Genomic DNA, 17,642 nt, shown 5'->3' on the forward strand with positions numbered 1-17,642 from the left:
ATTCAAAGAGCTGTTGGAGGATATACATAGCTAATCGACAAGGTTCGATCTAAAGAATAGTGGCTCTTATCGATTAACTAGCTAGTTACTGCAACTAAAACTATCCTGGTACCTAGGTACCTAGGTAGATAACCCCACCATCGGTACTTCCCAACGTCATTGGTCGAGCCTCACTCAACCCACCTGGAACCCGCCTGGATAGCGCCTACGCCAGCTGGTACATAGTAGCTGCACCTGCTGCACCTGCTGCACCAATGTGTCACTGCCTTATTAGTACCTTTTTCAATTAACGGCAAGTACGATACGCGTGCTACTGCCGCCGAAGCGCGTCCCGACTTCCTTAGTAAATCTTAACCTAGTACTTTGTAAATCTTAGAATATTTACGAATTACCGTCAACGTAGATCTTTTCTCTACTTTCATATTCACTTTCTTTTCGTCGAAAACAACAACGGCAACCTCAACTCCCCTTGAGAAGGGAACCCGTATCGGTTTATCAATATGAATTAATGCGCACCGGTATCGCGTTACTTCTCTTTTTACCTAACAATCCCCCAACCTACCGATATACCTAATACAAGATAAATCATTCCTCTTTTACACTATCGTGCACAATCGATTCTATTATTCTGTCCCTTGAGTCGCGAGTCGCAAGTCGCGACTCACCTACCACCATGGATGATCCTTGGGGAAGAAAGCAGTCGGACTCAACAGTCCAAACCGTTGACGAGACTGCCTTGGAATACTATAGAGAAGACTCAGTATTAAAGCCTGTCTCTGCCCGTGTCCACACCGATGACTGGCCCTGTTTTCTACTTACAAATGCCACAATATTCCATAAGGATGGCACCTTGGCGAACCTGCTGCATGTTGATTTGGAAGGTCCGTTGATTGTTCGTGGAAAGCTTGAAATCGAGAAGGATCAAGAAAGATTCCTTATCAATCGCCACATGAAGGACCGTTCACCATATATCCAACTTCAGGACACATTATCCTTCTCAATCGGCCTTAAAGAAGATAGGCCTCCCATGCCGGTGCTGTGGGCTAGTGGCGGAGCAGGTTGGTATGAGATTGTCCCGTCTGATACATATAAGGACATATGCAACACTATGTTTCAGGGCATTTCTCTTCACTATGCAATACTAGATCAGTACGAAGTTGCACTGGAGAAGCTTCGAAAGACAAAGAAGAGCAAGTATAAGACACTTAGTGACGTCAAGTTGAACTTGAACGACGTTCTCGTTAAGGTGTGTGAATATGCAAACTTGGCTCTTTGAATCTGAATCTGACCTGATATGTAGTATGCAGTAAACGTCGGCGATGGTATCACGTTTGCCGAGGCCTTGCAACAGGTCAAGGATCAAGCTATTTTCTTACTTTGTCATTTTCCTAAGAACACTGAATTTTATCGCACTGTGGCGGGAGCACATCCAGTAAGGCTATCTCAAATTAACTCAAATTAACATTTGACTACCATGGTCTAACCCGAGATACAGGATATTGTGCAACAACTTGCCACGAAGGAGACCACGGATGCGAAGTCAGCTACAAGTTCAACACAAAGCGTTCTAGTCGCAGTTCCGTATCGAGATCAAGAGAAGCCTGGTTCTCTCGGAGTCACCAACAGTAAGAAAAGTGGTAGGCCTTCACTGCGAAATTCTGCCTCAAGATCTCTACAAGATAGCGAGGCTATCGAACTTCAAGTGGCTGAGACAATAGAGGCTTCGCGACGTCTATCAGTCGAGCCTACCAAACTCAAACGGGAGCTACCTGTGAATATCATCTCTGAGCCTGCAGATAGTTCTGATCCTGATCTGATTGTGGTTGGTTTCCGCACCAAATATAACCGGCCAAGACAATATCACAACGTGGACGAGCAACTTGATCCGTTTGGAGAACCCATTGCCTCGGAAACCTATACATCTCGCGCATCCTCACATAGAGACGGAAACCCCAGCACAAGTTCCCATTCAGGAATTAGTCCATCCCTATCTGCCATCATTGGAGTCTTGCAAGATTACCGGGAGGACCTACTCTCACACCCAAGTGATAGGACAAAGCACCCCAATGAGGTGACTGCTAGCACCTGGCACAACAAACTTTATCGTGGATTAAGTGTTAAAAAACCTCGTGCTCTGGCCCAGGTCTGCATCTACTACGCCCGGGATCTTTTGCGTTTACTCGGACCAGAGTGGCACTCCACCAAATTGTACACGTGGCTAAAGGAAAACGTTGATGTAGCACCTAGCTTTGAGGACTTGTCTGAAGAGCAGATGAGAAATCTTGTCAGACGCAAGAAGAAAAATCAACTTCCCCAGAACCATCAACCTTATTACGAGGATCAACCTTACGAGGAGGACCCACCTTACGAGGAGGACCCACCTTACGAGGAGGACCCACCTTACGAGGAGGACCAAAATTACGAGGAGGAACAACCTGACGAGGAGGAACAACCTGACGAGGAACAACATTACGCAAATCAATATTCTGTTCCAAACCGACCATCCCGCGCAACTTTATCTCGCGCAACTCCATCTCGCGCAACTCCATCTCGCGCAACTCCATCTTCTTACTCAAGTCATACTTCTTACGCAACTCGTCCTTCTTACTTGAATCAACCTTCCTACGAGCTCCCAGCCGCCATGGAATATCAGGAAGAGGAGGTCCAAGGACAGTCGTCCCACAATAGAGCTCGCACCGGCGGTAAGGTAGCAGGTCTGCGTCCTTCTATTGGCGGTAAGAAACGACCTCTACAAGACTTTGACCTTGGCGACGAAATGGAGCTAGACGAGGACGGACTGCAGAAGAATGCATTTAAGAAGTCACGCTATTCTTTTGCCGACAACGACCACGACGAGGAAGTTGAGGCGACCACTTCATCAGGCAACGAATATAACGCAGAAGATGAGGATGCCATGGCAACTGGTACAGCCGAACATTCAACCAAGCCTCCGAAGCCCAATAGCAATGGTGTGGAGGAAGCATGGGTTTGCGAAGAAGCCGGTTGCGACTTTGTTGTTCACGCCACCAACCACGACGATGCTGAAGCCCTTATCATGCCCCACTATGAGTTGCACCATAAGGATGCTCGAACCAAGAAATACGCATCGAAGAAGAATTATCTTCAGAACATAGTTCGCGAGGAGTCTCTCATAACAGGTGGTCTCCCTGTTGGGTATGTTATTCTTCCTTACTCTTGAATTAGATTTTGTTATTTAACATTGTGCACAGCTTTTTACTTAAGAAGATCGGCCGATATACTGCACAACTTGAGAGCCTCGACGAGGAGGAATGCAAGAAGAAACTAGAGGAAGAACGTCAAAGTCGCTTGTCAAAGCCTCAAGGACAGAAGTCACAACTTGAAGGTCAGGCAGCACAGCTTCAAGGCCAGGAGAAGCAACTTCAAAGCCAGGAGATGATGGAATTGGATGACGAGGCGGTGCCGGAGCCTAAGGAACGCGACACCCTACAATAGGTTCATCCTCTTGCATAAGCATAACGACACAACAGTTCTTTATTTTTTGCGTTTGAGGTTCCTAATTACCGACAATTGGAACCTGGATATGAGACGAGACCTCGACACGAGACGACATTCACATGGGACGGATGATACCCCTTTGCATTTGACATGGTTGCCTGGCGCTGGTGAAATTTGCATTTTCAACTTTCAATAATATGCCCGAGAGGCAATCTGTGTTTTCCTTACAACAACTCATCCGAGAAACATTTTGCGAGTTTTTCCGATACTTCTGCAACGCAATCTCTGAGCCCATGTGGCATTTTGCGTTGATCATGATCTGCCTAAGAGGCACTTTGTGATTTCTAAGATTTCTATGATTCACTGGAAAGCAATTTCCGAATCCGAGAGGGAGACACTATGTGTTTTCAGCAATTTACCTAGGCACTTCGTGAGCCTGACATACGCCTTGTGTTTCTTATGATTCACCCGGAAGGCAATACTTGAGCCTGGGAGAGGCATTTGGTGTGTTTTTCGATTCTCCGGAGACAATCTCTGAGCCCTTGAGGCATTTTGCGTGTGTGTTTTTAATGGCCCGTCAGAGAGATACTTTGCACTTTGCGTTTTTTACGACTTGCCCTCACCTGAGAGGCATCTTGTCTATACCCGTCTCTTGCGTATGATACCTAGGACGAGGTTCACTCCGAGCTCGAGCTTGGCATACGCCTGCACATAGTTGCACATTGTTGATTTTCGAATCGATTCTGCGATGCCCTACTGTACTTAGCTATTTGCAATTGTTTTTCGTTTCTTTTTTGGTGCGATTTGAGTTTAATAATGAATGATTGCAATTGGTACGGACGGAAAAATAAAAAATGAAGCTGGATTTGAGATACTCTCGCTGTCTTCTTAAAATTACGCTGCCCATGATCTTGACACTCTGTGAACTCCGTGATAATGATGATAATCTGGTGATAATTCACATCACATAACTCTCACCAATATTCCTATAAGAACCCTTCGTAGTCCAGCTAAGTTTATTCACGGCCCCCCTTTTCAAGTAGATTCAATCTATTTGCTTGTGGATGCCTCATTATTTGAGGGTATTATGGCTTAACATCCAATCGTAGTAGCAGGTAGTTAGGATAGCCAGTCCACGATCTAGAGTAGTAACATGTCTAAAATCTGTAAGTGGGTATCAAATAGTAGAGATAACTTTACACTCTACTCTACTCTACTCTACCCAACATGCATTCCTCGACTATTAATAAACAGATAAGGAAATGGAAACACTAGGTGGAGGTAAGATGTCTACAATAACTCTAGCCCACTATTACTCTGTACTACACGCAGTAAGCTACTATATACCAAAAATCATTTGGTATGTACCTACTTCAACCTGGCAGGAATGCAGTTTCTCATAGGATGGGTGTTGGGGTGGGTTGATGTGGAAGTAAGGGGTACCATCACAGCGCTTTGAGAAACTAGAAACTAATTGATACGTATTCTTCTTTCCACCGACTCAGCTCCTTTTTGGAAACGCTTATTTTACTCGATGAGGTTCGTTGCTTTATAGGATGGCCATTGCTAATTGTCCTTATGGGTACAACGTTACTATTAGAAGCCCTCTCAAGACAAGCGTTGCAATCAAAAAAGTGCGGAATGCTTGGGCTGCATATGCTAATACTTAATTTATTGATAAATATAATAGTTTTCACTAGCTACATAGCAATGGGGATCATCCATCTCTTGAGCTCCTTACCACTTCCGCCTGCAAAACGTACATAGTAGCCACCTAATGACCCCCTCCGCAGGTTGGTTGAAGGGCTTGCGGCTTGGTACCAGAGACAAAGGCCTCTAAAGTAGTAGACCTTCCCTTTTTTCCGACCAAAAACGCCTTGCGGGAACCGGAAGTGTATTGAAATACGTCAACGTCAAGGTGGGCTGCCGTGTCCTCGAAGACAATAATCCTTACCAAATCAAATGAGCTAATAGAGGGCCGAGGCGAAGGGAGCCAATAGACCAAGTAGCATATGCAATCAATAAGCCAAGTAGCGTCGGGGTTTCGTCCGCCAATTAAACGTCTACTTCACCCGCAAGTCCCCTTTCACGATCATCTCTCATATGACTAATGGTGAAGACTCTTGATAGGAATTGTTGAAATATTTGGTTCTACGATGACTTGGCCCAAGTTTATCGTCGTAGTTGAAGATATACGGCAGCTTTATCCCACGCGCCTCGGTCAGCGGCAGAGACTTCACTCTTAAGCGTCTTGACACCTGCGTGGATCGCGTCGAAGAAGTTGAAAGCTATCTCCAGATCTTCGAAGAAGTGGGTCGCATAAGGGACGAATGTGCCAGGGAACTCTTGCTTCTTTACTGCCTTCTGTTCAGGGGTCTCATTAGGATGAATGTCGTCAAGTAGTGTCTTAACAGCAATGCCAAGAGCAACATCCGTGTCATTCAAAAAGGGTAGTCTATATGAAATTAGCACACAATTCATCATCATCTCACGAATTGCGAAGACAAACCTTTGGCCAATCTCCAGATAGTCGTCACGTTCTCGTTCCGTCTGCGCAAATAGCAGCATAGACGCCACGATCGCTTCGATAAGATCTCTGTCGGCCTCTCGAATAGATGAGCTCAATGATCGGAAGCACAAGAAATTCTTGCTGAGCGGACCAGTATAACCGTTTGCTTGGTGGCGGAGCTTCAACAGGATTGCGCAACGGCTGATTAATAAGAGGCTTGCCTTGTCGTCATCAGTTCCGTTCATAGGCAAGCCGTTTAATTCCGGATGCTGGTTCCGGGTATTAAGTAGGTTAAACCTGAGAAGCTCATAAGCCAAAAGAACCGCTTCGTATAAGCCTGGAACCTGGCTATGCTTCTCAACGGTAGCCTTGAGTGCCTCGAGAGATGTTGCTAAGGCTTGGCCCCAGGATGTAAGTTGGTGAGAATCGTCTACATAGCCACGCAGATGGAGGAAGCGCCAGAGCGTGATCGACGATATCAAATCAGCAGAGGCAATACCTTTGACTTTGTCCTTGGTAATGGTACTCTTGGCGAAATCAGGATTCTTCAGTGCTGCCACTTCAAAAAGAACCGAACCATGCTTGGCATCAGGGTAGTACTTCTTTGCAACAGCGCTACTGAGGTTCCAAGTATGCGCTCTATTCAACGCCTGGTTGTCTTGAGGACGGTACTCGATCTTGTGAGAATACTTCTCATCATACCAGACCTTCACGGCAATCGGCTTATACTGTATACCTCTGTGTAGTCGAGGAAGTAGAAGGCTAAGAGCTGCCTCTCTCAAAGGCATCAACTGGCTCGTCACTAGATGTTTATATTCTTCCGATTTGACTCCGTCTAGAGTTGGATGGATGACGATCTGGCCGTGAGAAATCCAGCTGAGCATGCGTGCTCCGATAAGACCCGTGTTCAGGTAGTGAAATAACTCGGCTGGTAACTGATAGCCGAGATATTCCCAGTTGTCTCGAGTCAGCGTATCGAAGTTGTGGACCTTGATTTCCCCAGACTCTTCAATATAGATAAAATGATCGATACTCATTCTAGCCTTGCGGTACTTCTGTAACCAGTTTGGGTCTCTGCTCTTACTTAGAATGTCGTTAAATGAGTTGCACGCATTCGCGACTGACTTCTCCGAGGTCCGCAGCATGTTAACGGCGTCCTGTACGGATGGTGGTTGGCGGGCAGTAATTTGAGGCTCTTTCAACGGGGGGAACGTGGGGAGAAAAGTTGTTCCCGCCATCAGCAGTGCGTCGATAAATAGAGCTTCGGTTACGCCCAGAGTTCTAATGATACCCTTCTTGGAGATGGCAGTGAATGTGCCGGCATCCCAGTCGATGAATCGAATAACGTGATCCTTGATCGGATAAAGTAATAGTTCCTGGGAGCCCATTATAGCTGAACACTGCTCTGAGTCGATCATGTCAAAGTAGGCCAACTTGAAATTTATCAGCTAGAGGATCTCAAGACCAGAAATGGGTAACTCACTTGCGCGGAGGCGTTGAAAGGGGGGACTAAGAAGTGGAGCCCACGACGCTTGAGGATACCCTGTAATAGTGGAAATAAGTTGTGGACAAGGTAAGCTCCTATGTCATGTAAGCAACATGTTTAAGCTGCGGCATAGTTATGACGACCGTACCTCGATGGGAGCCAAAGGCAGTCACGGCTTCATTAGCCTGGCTTTGGAAATAGAGACCCCAAGCCTCATCAGTGCCTACAATCGCTCTCTTTCCCCTCTGGACAGAAACTCCATCTTCGCCTTCGATGGACTGGCCATTGAAGATGAAGAAGGGGGTGGTTTTGTTGGATTTCCAGCTGTCAAGATCATGTTCGATGTGAGATTGAATACCGGTCAAGCCGCCGAGGGCAGGGAGAAGCGGTTCGTGGTAAGGAACGTTATCGAGGAACAGTTGCAAGTAGTAGGAGGCATCGACCGCAATGGCACAGTCTTCAAGCTGGGAGACTTCGGCAGACCTACGAGGTTATTAGTCTCATAATATTACTATAGTGGTGGATGTTACTTACGCCACTTGCTCGTTGATCCAATGATCCTCAAAAGTGCCTATAAGGCCAATTAGCAACGGACCTACCTAAAGTAGTAGGTAGCCATATGGTAAATGAAGAAAAGCATCATGGTCTTTCTATGAAGTACCATTTAGAGTTCCATGCTTCCTCGCCAATGTCTTCCACCATTCGTTTTCTTTAGGCTTAGGGCTACGAAATGAGCTACAACTAATAGTCACAAGCAGCCCTTCTCGGCGAAGCCATTCAATGGCCCGATTCAAATCAGCCTCGGCAAACGGGACTGGAATGTCAAACTCGTCTAATTCGAGCATAGTAGTTGTGTTTGCGTAGTTACGTAGCTAGGCAATCGAATACGCAAATTCGTAAAGTCGGATATAACAACAGCGACAAGCCGTATAAGCCACAGCGATATTCAAGGCCGTAGAGTGGTATGCGAACGTGTGCGAAGAGGTGCGAAAGAGAAATATGCAACAGAAACGGTACCCAAAGCAGGAACACGATATCTCATCGGGGCGTAGAAGAGAAATAGCAGATAAAACTTACTAGGCATCTTGAATTATACTTTGTACAAGATCAAGCAGTTCTTGCCTGGTGTAAGGGATCTAGGATCTGGGATCTTGGGTATTGTCGGGTTACTATGACGAACGTCGAAGTGAGGAAATCAGAGCTCGCGGCTCAAGATCGCAGGCTAGAAAGAGGACAGGTGGGGGCTGACAGGTATTAAAAGGAGTGACTGAGTTTAACATAAATAGAAGAAGGAACTAAGTAGGGGCGGGAAGAGAGTGAGAGAGAGGCGGGAGGCGGTTCGATGGTAAGGCAAGATGCACCTTGTTCCTACGGCTGCAGCTGCTGTTGGAGAACCTTACCGATGGTGAGGTTCGAACTTCGAAGGTAAGGCACGATCCGAAGGTCAAAGCCTCACGGCAGGTATGTAGGTAGGACAAGGGTTGTGCGACTAGCCTGGTAGAAGGTAGCGACATACGCTATTGTATGGGACCCCTGAGCTGCCTAGAGCTTAAAAAGATAGATTATGTAATATTTAGAATGTATCTGCCTCATAATTAGGTACATTGATCTCCCTGTGACGATTTCGTACCTGTACCTTGGTACGTGCAGAGTTGGAACGGGTTATCTTATCTATCAGCTTATCGTTAAAGAGCCTTGCCAATCCGTGTATTGTACCTCGGACGATATACCAGTGTCAACCTAGAACCGAGTACCTAAGCTCCTTGGAAGAAACCATCGAATAGACGTTTGGCTCGTGAGACAAGTCACATGTAGGACTATTTATATGTCCTGCTTGGAGCTTTTGATAAGAAATACCTTCTTTTTAATTCTTGACTAATTGAACTACTGGGTATCATCCTTTCTCCTTCCGCTGTAATCCACGATTCTACGATAAATTAGGTACATAGCACTTATATCCATTCCCATCATGGCCAAAGCCGCAACACTTCCCGTCATCGACATCTCAGCCCAAGGCGCGGACCAAGCCCAAGTTGCCAAGGAGCTGGTGGATGCCGCAATTGACTATGGCTTCGTCTATATTAAGTGTCAAGATATCTCAGCTGAGCAAATAGATAATGCTTTCAACGTGGTAGGTACCTAGTCGATGTTTTTAGTCTCGGGAAGAAGTCGCTATGAATAGACTATAGTGATGGACTATCTCACATATATAGGTAGTCGCGCATCTTATTCGATTCGCCTCTTGAGGACAAGCAGAGATGCAAGATCGAGAAAAATAACCAGGGGTGGTCCGGCATGCATACCGAGACCTTGGACCCCAAAACTCAAAGAGTAAGCCGTATCGTATCGTCTGACCTGGCTACGACTGGCTTACCGAAACTAACACCTGATCTCTAGGTAGGAGACTTTAAAGAGTTCGTATGCATACACAGTAGGGGAACATCGAGGCTGACCTGAACCACTAACTAAGGGGCTTCAACTTCGGCCCCTTTGCAAACAGCAAGGCCACACAACCCATCCCGCGGAGCATCGAGCCGCACCAAGCAGAGCTCGCCGCTTTCCGGGCTGCGTGTCACGAGCTGTGCCGGAAGCTGCTCCTACTCTTCGGCATCGGACTAGGAGTAAGAAGCGAACCCCTTACTCCGTCCGGGCCATCCTTTCTAATCAACCTACCTAGGTTAATCCCCCGGAGTTCTTCTCCGCCGCGCACAATCCCGTCCTGTCGTCGGGCTCTATCCTGCGGTTCTTATACTACCCACCGCCCAGCAGAACACCCGAGGCTCACCCCGACGACGTGCGCGCCGGTGCGCACTCGGACTACGGGTCTATCACCCTTCTGTTCAGACTGCGCGGCCAAGCCGGTCTCGAGATCCTCGAGCCTCGCACCGGTCGCTGGGCCCCTGTCCCCGTCGATCCGCCTAGTAGTAGCGAGGACGAGGGCGCCGCCGCGCCACCGCCTATTCTCGTCAATATCGGCGATCTGCTCTCGTATTGGACTAACGGGCTGCTTCGGAGTACTGGTATGTAGTATCGGGATTTCTTCGCTAATCATCACCCCATCTTAGAAATTAGTATTTCCTCGTCGAGCCAGATAGGGAGTTACGACTCTCGAGATATCATAAATGTCTTATTAAGAGTAGTAATCACTAACACTCGTCACCAGTCCACCGCGTCGCCTTCCCTTCAGCACCCGAGGCCCTAGCGGCCGGCGAGTCTACCGCCGACCCGCGGTACTCAGTTGTCTACTTCTGCCACCCGGCCAATGACACGCTGCTGACGCCCGTTCCGAGCGAGCGCGTCAAGGCAGCCAGCGAAAACGAGAATGATACTGCCCGGAACCAGGGCTTAAACAGTGCTAGTAAGAAAGTTCTAACGGCGAACGAACACTTACAGATGCGACTACAGGCAACGTATTTGCAGATGTACGGCAAGGATGGAGGGAAAAAGTGACGAGGAAAGTAAGTGAATAGTGCCGGAGGAGAGCCTAGGCGAGTTACTATCTACGTAAAGAGCATCTATGCATGGGGCAAGGTTTTAAAGACCTAGTTTCCGTCTCTCCCGGTTCGGAGTCGCGTTTCCCCGTAGCCTTAGAGATCAAGAGTGGTCAGAAGGCTATCATCAGCGTCTCGATCTGGCAGCAAGACATTGCTTGGGTACTATACGACTTATATTTTGAGCTACTCCCGAGATAGCAGGGTGGTTTATGAATAAGTTAGCTACCTAGCTACCCAGTCTTCTACGCGAATATCATGCCTCCGCTACCTACATATATCTACGACTTATTTTCTCTCCTGCCGAGTAATCATTTCTGTCCGTAGACAACCTAATATGTACCTACCCAAAGTAATCCATACATGCTACGCCCAAGAACAAACCCCTTCCAAGCACGTACGCCCCTTCTTCCCAATTATACGGCAATCGGATAATATACTCGCATTCGACGTACCCTCCTAGCCCCTCCTATCCAGGCCTACAGGGCCCTACTCATCCGTCCATCCATCCATAATACCTTGCAGTCCCCTCTCCTCAGGGAGCCATAAGGGTTCTCGGGGGCCTTCACGTGTCCTATGCAGTCGGCTATATCCTGCATGCGTTCGAGGGTACACAACATAGCGACGTAGGAGCGGTAGGGGAACAAGGGAAGAGAAAAGGCGAGAATTGGCCCGCTGCAATGGTGTTCGAGGAACCGGCCATGGGGACTAGGGGGCCTGGGGTTTGGATGTAGAGGACGTGAAATATTTATGGTTGCTGGAGATTAGTACATGTAACAGTGTTCTGCTGTTCCTTTGGAATGAATAACCAGCAAGCGTATCCCCTAAGCCAACACTTCCTAGGTGCATCATTACATTGTATATCACCGGCATACAGGCACCAGAGACAACAACGGTGCTTCGCGAAATGTCAACGCAGTAAATTCAATGAGCTGAGCTATTCTGACTCCGGCCCTCCCTATCCCGGCCAGCTTGGGTATTTCTAATGCCCGCGTCCAAAACCACATGAACCGCTAAACTCCTACCAAGTCTTATTCGGTAAAACTCTGTAAAGCAACTAGCCGGATATACACTTCATTTTGAACCTCTTCGAAACCATCCCACGCGCGCGAAGCTTGTAAATTTCCCAATTCCTAATTTGCGGATATGGTAAACCTTTTTTGTAACTGGCCCCTCGTCTTTTAAAGAACCCCTCTCGTCCTATAACCCGCTCAAGAAAACAACCTCGCCAATCATCCAGGTCGCTTCAGGCGTTCCGGGACCTAGCGGGAAGGAGGAAAAACTTTTGTGACCCAACGCCGATTAATATATAAAAGATAGATATATGGCCGTACGACGCTCTAATCGCCATAGCGTTCCCAGTAACCAATGCACTAGCGATGACCGGACGCCTCTGCCAGTTTTCAAAATGCAATATCCTATTAAATCTTGATAGCCGAATATGCTTTCCAGTCGTATAACCGTCGTCGTGCTGTCTGTTTGTGCCGGGCCGGTGGCCTGTCTAGAGTAGCCGAGCCCATGCAAATGCTGTAGAAGAACAATGCATAGTTAAGGAGGTTAAATAGCAACTTCGAGTTTTAAGTCATGTCCTCTGGGATAATTTCCGAGTCTGTCGATTATATCATGTTCTCCCCGCTTTCTCGTTCGCTGAGATCACGGCGCGCGTAGCAACCTGTTAGGTACTTATGCCAGCCATGACTCTTCGTCTCTCTTAAGACCTCTCTGTAATATTTGCCGTTAGCCTTCATTTTAAAAATAATAGGAGCAGTCTCGTCTCGGGAATTGAACACGTCCCCGCCCCAAAGTAGGTTGAAACAGCAAGTGTCGCTTACCATTATTAAGCCTTCATCTAAAGATTCGTCATCACCCTCACCATCTTCGTCGTCCCCATTATCAACTACCTCTTCGGTTTCCTCTCTTGAGCCATTAAATGCAGGGACCTCGCCACCGTCAAACATCCAAGTCATCCCGTTTGCCTCTTCTTCCAGTGGGAAAATTTCGCGAGCATATTCTTCGAGTCCCCTTGGCCCTTCCCATAATGCTAAGGCATCTTCGGGGCATCTTCTATCGAGTTCCAGGTCTCCAAAATACGGCGGCTGCTTCTTAGGGTCGGTATTATTTGACGAGAAAAGTTTCTCCAGCGCCTCAAGCTGTTCTCGATAACCTTCCGGAATCTTCACTTTTACTTCTATGGGCCCGTGTTTATAGCGGACGCGCCTGCCTACCCCTCGCTCGAACGCTTTACAGGCTTCTACGGGCGTTAGATACTCGTAAGCTAATGCTATGCGCTTCCCATTCCATTTTTCTGGACCGTCTTTAAAGAGCTGAATAATAGCTGGCCCAACGTCATGCTCGGCATCCAACCAGGGAAGCTTCGCGTGCGGGTGGAAGGGGGCTTGCCATACAAACGAACCGTCCTGTTGTAGTTCCATGCAGAATAGCGGGTAGGGGAGCGACGTAAAATTGTTGTTATAGATTCCGGTATAGACAAATGTAGCTGGTAACCCTATTTTGCGAACATATTTCTCTACCTCATGCTTGGCTGCCCAGAGGGGTAGCGAGGGCCATTCTGGATTATAGGCTGCATGATCAGGCATGGATGAATATACGTAATGCTGGACACCGGCCTTTTTCGCTGCGTCTGCAATGGCTTCTCCTATATGTATTTCATTACCGTAAAACGTCGTGTTGATGAAAGCTAGCTGTGCGCCGTTGAAGAGCCCCGAGATTAGATCGTGATTGACCAGAATTCCTGGGAGGTTCCCGTGGGCAGTGACGTCCCTTTTGTCGTCGGGCTTATTTCTAACATAGAGCTCCCCGGTAAAAACTGTGACATTCGGGTTCATCGATACTTCGCTGGCTATTACACCTTCTAAGTTGCGGAGTTGTGCGTGTACCCTATAACCTACAGCAGTAGCTATCCGAATTAAAGAGGCGGCTTGGCGACCACTTGCATTTATAACAGCAATGGTCTTGTCTGGCGACGGCGTTGACCGTTTTAGAGGGCGGTATGTCAACGAATTATTTCTGGACATGGCAGTAAGAGGTGAGCTCTCCGAATAAGAAGACCGCGTATGCTTGTGTCTTGTACTGTGCGCCACCGAGGACTTGGGAGAGGAAGCATTGCCATTCTCGCTGGGTATTGGTCGAAAAACCAGGTCAGTCCGAATAGGAATGGGGTGGGAGGAAGGCATGGCGACGTAGATCCAGTTCCCACTCGGGGGTCTCGACACTCGAGCTTTTGTGTAACACAAAATAGCTAGGTTGCCAATATCGTGAATCGTGAAAAAATTAGAGGCGAGCTCGGACAGCTATGTAGATGGACGCGTGACGTCCCGATGATGCAAGAGGCGAAAAGACCAAGCCGAAGCGGCAACTATAGAAGAAGAAAAGGAGCCGGTACGCCCATTGAAGAAAACTGTAAAGAGAAGCTGTTGGTAGAATGGGCTTGTGGTGTGGGTTGACTTTGAAAGGTAAGGTAGGTAAGGGGCCAATGGGGCCGAGCTTATTTCTAGGGTTGACGATAAGTCTTGCTTCAGGTGGAGGTAGACAAGGTAAAGCAAGGTAAGGAAAAATAGCGTGGAACCAAAGAAAAAAAAAGCTCAGGTGACTATAGGAAAGTGGAAGTAACTAGAAAAAAAAGGCAAGTAACTCAAAAAATCAAAGTAGGTATAGATGTAGGTTAGGTTAGGTAGGCAAGTAAGTTAGGCAAGAGGTAGGCACAAGTTTTAATTTTGCCGGCGGTTGGGTCGCCGTTGACCGTGGTCGTGGTAGGTTCCAGTCTTTGTGAGCCTGTGAGCCAGGCACGCAATATCCCTTAGTCGAGTATCTGAAAGTCTGAAAAGTGGATATATACTACGGATGGGAATTTTTGACTATCTGCAAAGTCCCGATTGAGGACCTTGACGGAAGTACCCTTCGGGCGAGTTAGTACCTAACTTCCGGGGACCAGCGCGAAACACTTGTTCTTAGATATTTAAAGGTGGAAAGGAAGATGGGTTTCGCTTGGTGATTCCAACATACCTTGGATACTATAGCTTTGCGATAAGCTAGAGAGGTATATGTGTGATAACAAGGTAGGCCCGGTAGATCGATCAAATGTTGTTTAGGAGGAATCCTAATTACATATGAGGTAGGTTAGGGAGACGGAGGGTTGAAGTACATATGCAGACATACATGCCTTACATGTATGCACATACCTAATATCAAGAAGGCATAGTATTATTTATGTAGATACTAGTAGATACCTATGTTAGGAAAGGACATGGAGGGTATGACGAGATGCGGACTATTAAAGATACATATAGGTATGGGCATGGGCTTGGATAGGTAGTAGGTAGGTTGAGGGGGGCTCTTGTGAAATCCGGGGAACCGCCACCAGTTATTTGATCTAATCGACTAGTTAACTACCTAGTTAATCGACCCTAACCGGAGCGAGGTTTGCATACGTATGTACGTGCTAACGAATAGTATGAAGTACTAGTATGAAGCACCAGGCGAGCGCACAAAGCCAAAAACAAAAAAAAAAAGAATTAAGAAACTTTATCTCCTTACGTTGATAGATGACGTTCGAAATCTCTTATCTTAACTTTACCTATAACACAGACGCGTGTATAAGGTATGTATCAAGATACGCAGAGACCCATCTAATGTATGTAAGATTGATTAAAGGTGAGACTGACAAGGAGAGGCTGACGGCAAATGCGAAATTGTACATACATACAATCTATCATGTAACTAGTCGCACAAAATAATCCAATAAGAATACGCTAGGCTGGATCGTGGGACGGCGAGATAGAAGTCTAATACAGCACGAGTTAGCTTATTAGTAATGGAAGTCGGAAAGCGGCTCAGACTAAAGTAGGTCAGGATAAGAAAGGTGACTGGTCGTTTAGATGTAAGGGAAGAAGATACATGAATGCGTATTAGGTACGAAGTATGCTGCTTGATATAAATGTACATAGGTACCTGTACCTTATCTACATAAAGTCCGGCAGGTGGGCATAAGAATAGGTAGGTAGGTAAGTATCAGAAGTGTGTAAATGCTACGATCAAGAGCGGTGAATGCGTTCGTATAAGTCAAACGTGTCTATGTAATGGTAGAGTTAAGTGTTATCGTATACCGCATAACATACCGAATAAGGCTTCCGAATTTTCATCAATCAAAAAGTCGTCAGGTTTTCTCTTATCGCTTTTCCCGGGTTTTAACTCGCCGATCCGATACGTGATTGATCGCATGCGGTATCAATGGTAATACTCGAATTAGGAGGGTGGCCGCACTTGATTGGTCTGATCGATCATGCGGTCTGATTACCTATTGGAATACAACGAGATCGGAGCCTGACCGAACATCATATGTATTCCAGGTATGTACATCTTCCAGGTACTTACCCGACTATGGGCGCGTAAGTACCTAACCTAATATTCCTAATAACTATTCCTAATGTTACTTAAGGAATGGAGACAACTTGGTGAGGTTAGCTAATGGGAATTGCTAGGTCCATTTATATGACAGCTGTTAATCACGTTTTCGGGCTTCGTCTCTTAAAGAGTTTTTGACCTGGCCCAGTATTCTCCCGGGTTTGGATACCTAGTGGCAGTGGTAAGTAACAAGCCGGTTCGGTTTCATGACGGCACAGCTTATCAGAGCGAAAGGGGGAAAAAAAAAAAGAAAAGAAAAATTTTCTCTGGTTCGTTCTTTTCTGACCTTGTTGAACTGGGAGCAAACTGGATACCGGCATGATTAAGATTATGTAAAATGATGGAGTACCGTTGGTCGGTTACGGGATAATGCGTCTAAGGATATATCGACTTACATAACAGCCTCTCAATAAATCCCCTAAAAGTCTAGCCTTAGGTACCTCTACCTCTACCTAACCCACCTAACCCACCTAACTTTCTACACTACCTGCTAATGCCCATTGTCCAATACCTAAACCCCTTTAATCATCATTTACATGTTCTACGCGTAAGACTAGGTATTGCCCCAGGTAAGATACCTACACTAATTAACGGAAATATCAAGAGCCGGTATTGTGTATCCATATAATCATAAAGACGAACAGGGCCTTGAAGATGCTTGCCCCCTAATCGGACCTATGCCAGCTTCCACATGCCACATAGGGAGAAAGAGCATTAGGTAGGTAGTCTTGTATCCAGCCTGACCTGACTGTTGCGCACACCATCATCTGTCCGACGGGTTTTATCTGATTAGAGGGTATGGACCTAAGGAGGCTGATAGGCAGGTTAATCCCCCCCCCTTTCGCCCGTGGCGCTGCGGAGAGCATCAAAACCACATGGTTGACAGGTCCGGTCCGCAAAGGTGTATTGCATTGCGACGGCACGAGGGGAAGGGAGGAGTGGGAAATTATACGCCATACGCCATAGATAATATTATTGCGCTCTCTACATACTTCAGATACATACCTAACCTTCGGTGGTCAAGCAGCCGCAGGATGATAATCGAGGGGTACAGATTTCCCTCTTCCCCCCCAAAAGGATCGACAGATAACCGCTGGCCAATAAGACGGCTGTCTCCCGGTAACGAGATAGGCGCGAATCCTATATGTAATGTCGTAACGGCCAAGTCCTATCTTGCTGTCAGGTAACCTTAAGGAGACAACCATCTGTGCGCCACGGGGTTGCGAAGAGAAAAAAAAAAACCACCAAAAAAAAAAGG

At 46.9% G+C, this 17,642-nt stretch overlaps 3 protein-coding genes across 3 annotated transcripts; 2 read left to right on the forward strand and 1 right to left on the reverse strand.

The window, feature by feature from the left end:
* The first annotated feature begins 525 nt into the window (after positions 1-525).
* Positions 526-3,533, forward strand: F5Y00DRAFT_194869 (uncharacterized protein). Its single transcript, XM_048005236.1, has 4 exons — positions 526-1,246; positions 1,301-1,432; positions 1,496-3,174; positions 3,231-3,533. Exons 1-4 carry the CDS (start codon positions 674-676, stop codon positions 3,472-3,474), a joined length of 2,628 nt encoding a protein of 875 aa, XP_047868322.1. The 5' UTR covers positions 526-673; the 3' UTR covers positions 3,475-3,533.
* A 5,678-nt stretch (positions 3,534-9,211) lies between these two features.
* Positions 9,212-11,483, forward strand: F5Y00DRAFT_228024 (Clavaminate synthase-like protein). Its single transcript, XM_048006570.1, has 6 exons — positions 9,212-9,603; positions 9,690-9,803; positions 9,870-9,886; positions 9,943-10,093; positions 10,150-10,492; positions 10,636-11,483. Exons 1-6 carry the CDS (start codon positions 9,442-9,444, stop codon positions 10,920-10,922), a joined length of 1,074 nt encoding a protein of 357 aa, XP_047868323.1. The 5' UTR covers positions 9,212-9,441; the 3' UTR covers positions 10,923-11,483.
* An 825-nt stretch (positions 11,484-12,308) lies between these two features.
* On the reverse strand, positions 12,309-14,675 carry F5Y00DRAFT_194977 (nitrogen metabolite repression--responsible protein). The gene is made up of 2 exons (XM_048005238.1): positions 12,796-14,675; positions 12,309-12,685 (listed from the first exon to the last, which is right to left on the reverse strand). The coding sequence occupies exons 1-2, from the start codon at positions 14,155-14,157 to the stop codon at positions 12,647-12,649; spliced, it is 1,401 nt and encodes a 466-aa protein (XP_047868324.1). The 5' UTR covers positions 14,158-14,675; the 3' UTR covers positions 12,309-12,646.
* Positions 14,676-17,642: the final 2,967 nt, after the last annotated feature.

The sequence above is a fragment of the Daldinia vernicosa genome, assembly GCF_022497035.1.
Source record: "Daldinia vernicosa strain CBS 139.73 unplaced genomic scaffold F5Y00scaffold_7, whole genome shotgun sequence".
Lineage (NCBI taxonomy): Eukaryota > Fungi > Ascomycota > Sordariomycetes > Xylariales > Hypoxylaceae > Daldinia > Daldinia vernicosa.

Excerpts from the sequence above, each read along its gene's own strand:
- F5Y00DRAFT_194869 (XM_048005236.1), top strand. The coding sequence starts at position 674 with ATGGATGATCCTTGGGGAAGAAAGCAGTCGGACTCAACAGTCCAAACC. Across the intron at positions 1,247-1,300 it reads TGAACGACGTTCTCGTTAAG|TATGCAGTAAACGTCGGCGA; the intron begins GTGTGTGAATAT and ends CCTGATATGTAG. Across the intron at positions 3,175-3,230 it reads ACAGGTGGTCTCCCTGTTGG|CTTTTTACTTAAGAAGATCG; the intron begins GTATGTTATTCT and ends CATTGTGCACAG.
- F5Y00DRAFT_228024 (XM_048006570.1), top strand. The coding sequence starts at position 9,442 with ATGGCCAAAGCCGCAACACTTCCCGTCATCGACATCTCAGCCCAAGGC. Across the intron at positions 9,604-9,689 it reads TAGATAATGCTTTCAACGTG|TCGCGCATCTTATTCGATTC; the intron begins GTAGGTACCTAG and ends ATATATAGGTAG. Across the intron at positions 10,094-10,149 it reads TCTTCGGCATCGGACTAGGA|GTTAATCCCCCGGAGTTCTT; the intron begins GTAAGAAGCGAA and ends CAACCTACCTAG.
- F5Y00DRAFT_194977 (XM_048005238.1), bottom strand. The coding sequence starts at position 14,157 with ATGCCTTCCTCCCACCCCATTCCTATTCGGACTGACCTGGTTTTTCGA. Across the intron at positions 12,686-12,795 it reads TAGATGAAGGCTTAATAATG|AGAGGTCTTAAGAGAGACGA; the intron begins GTAAGCGACACT and ends CAAATATTACAG.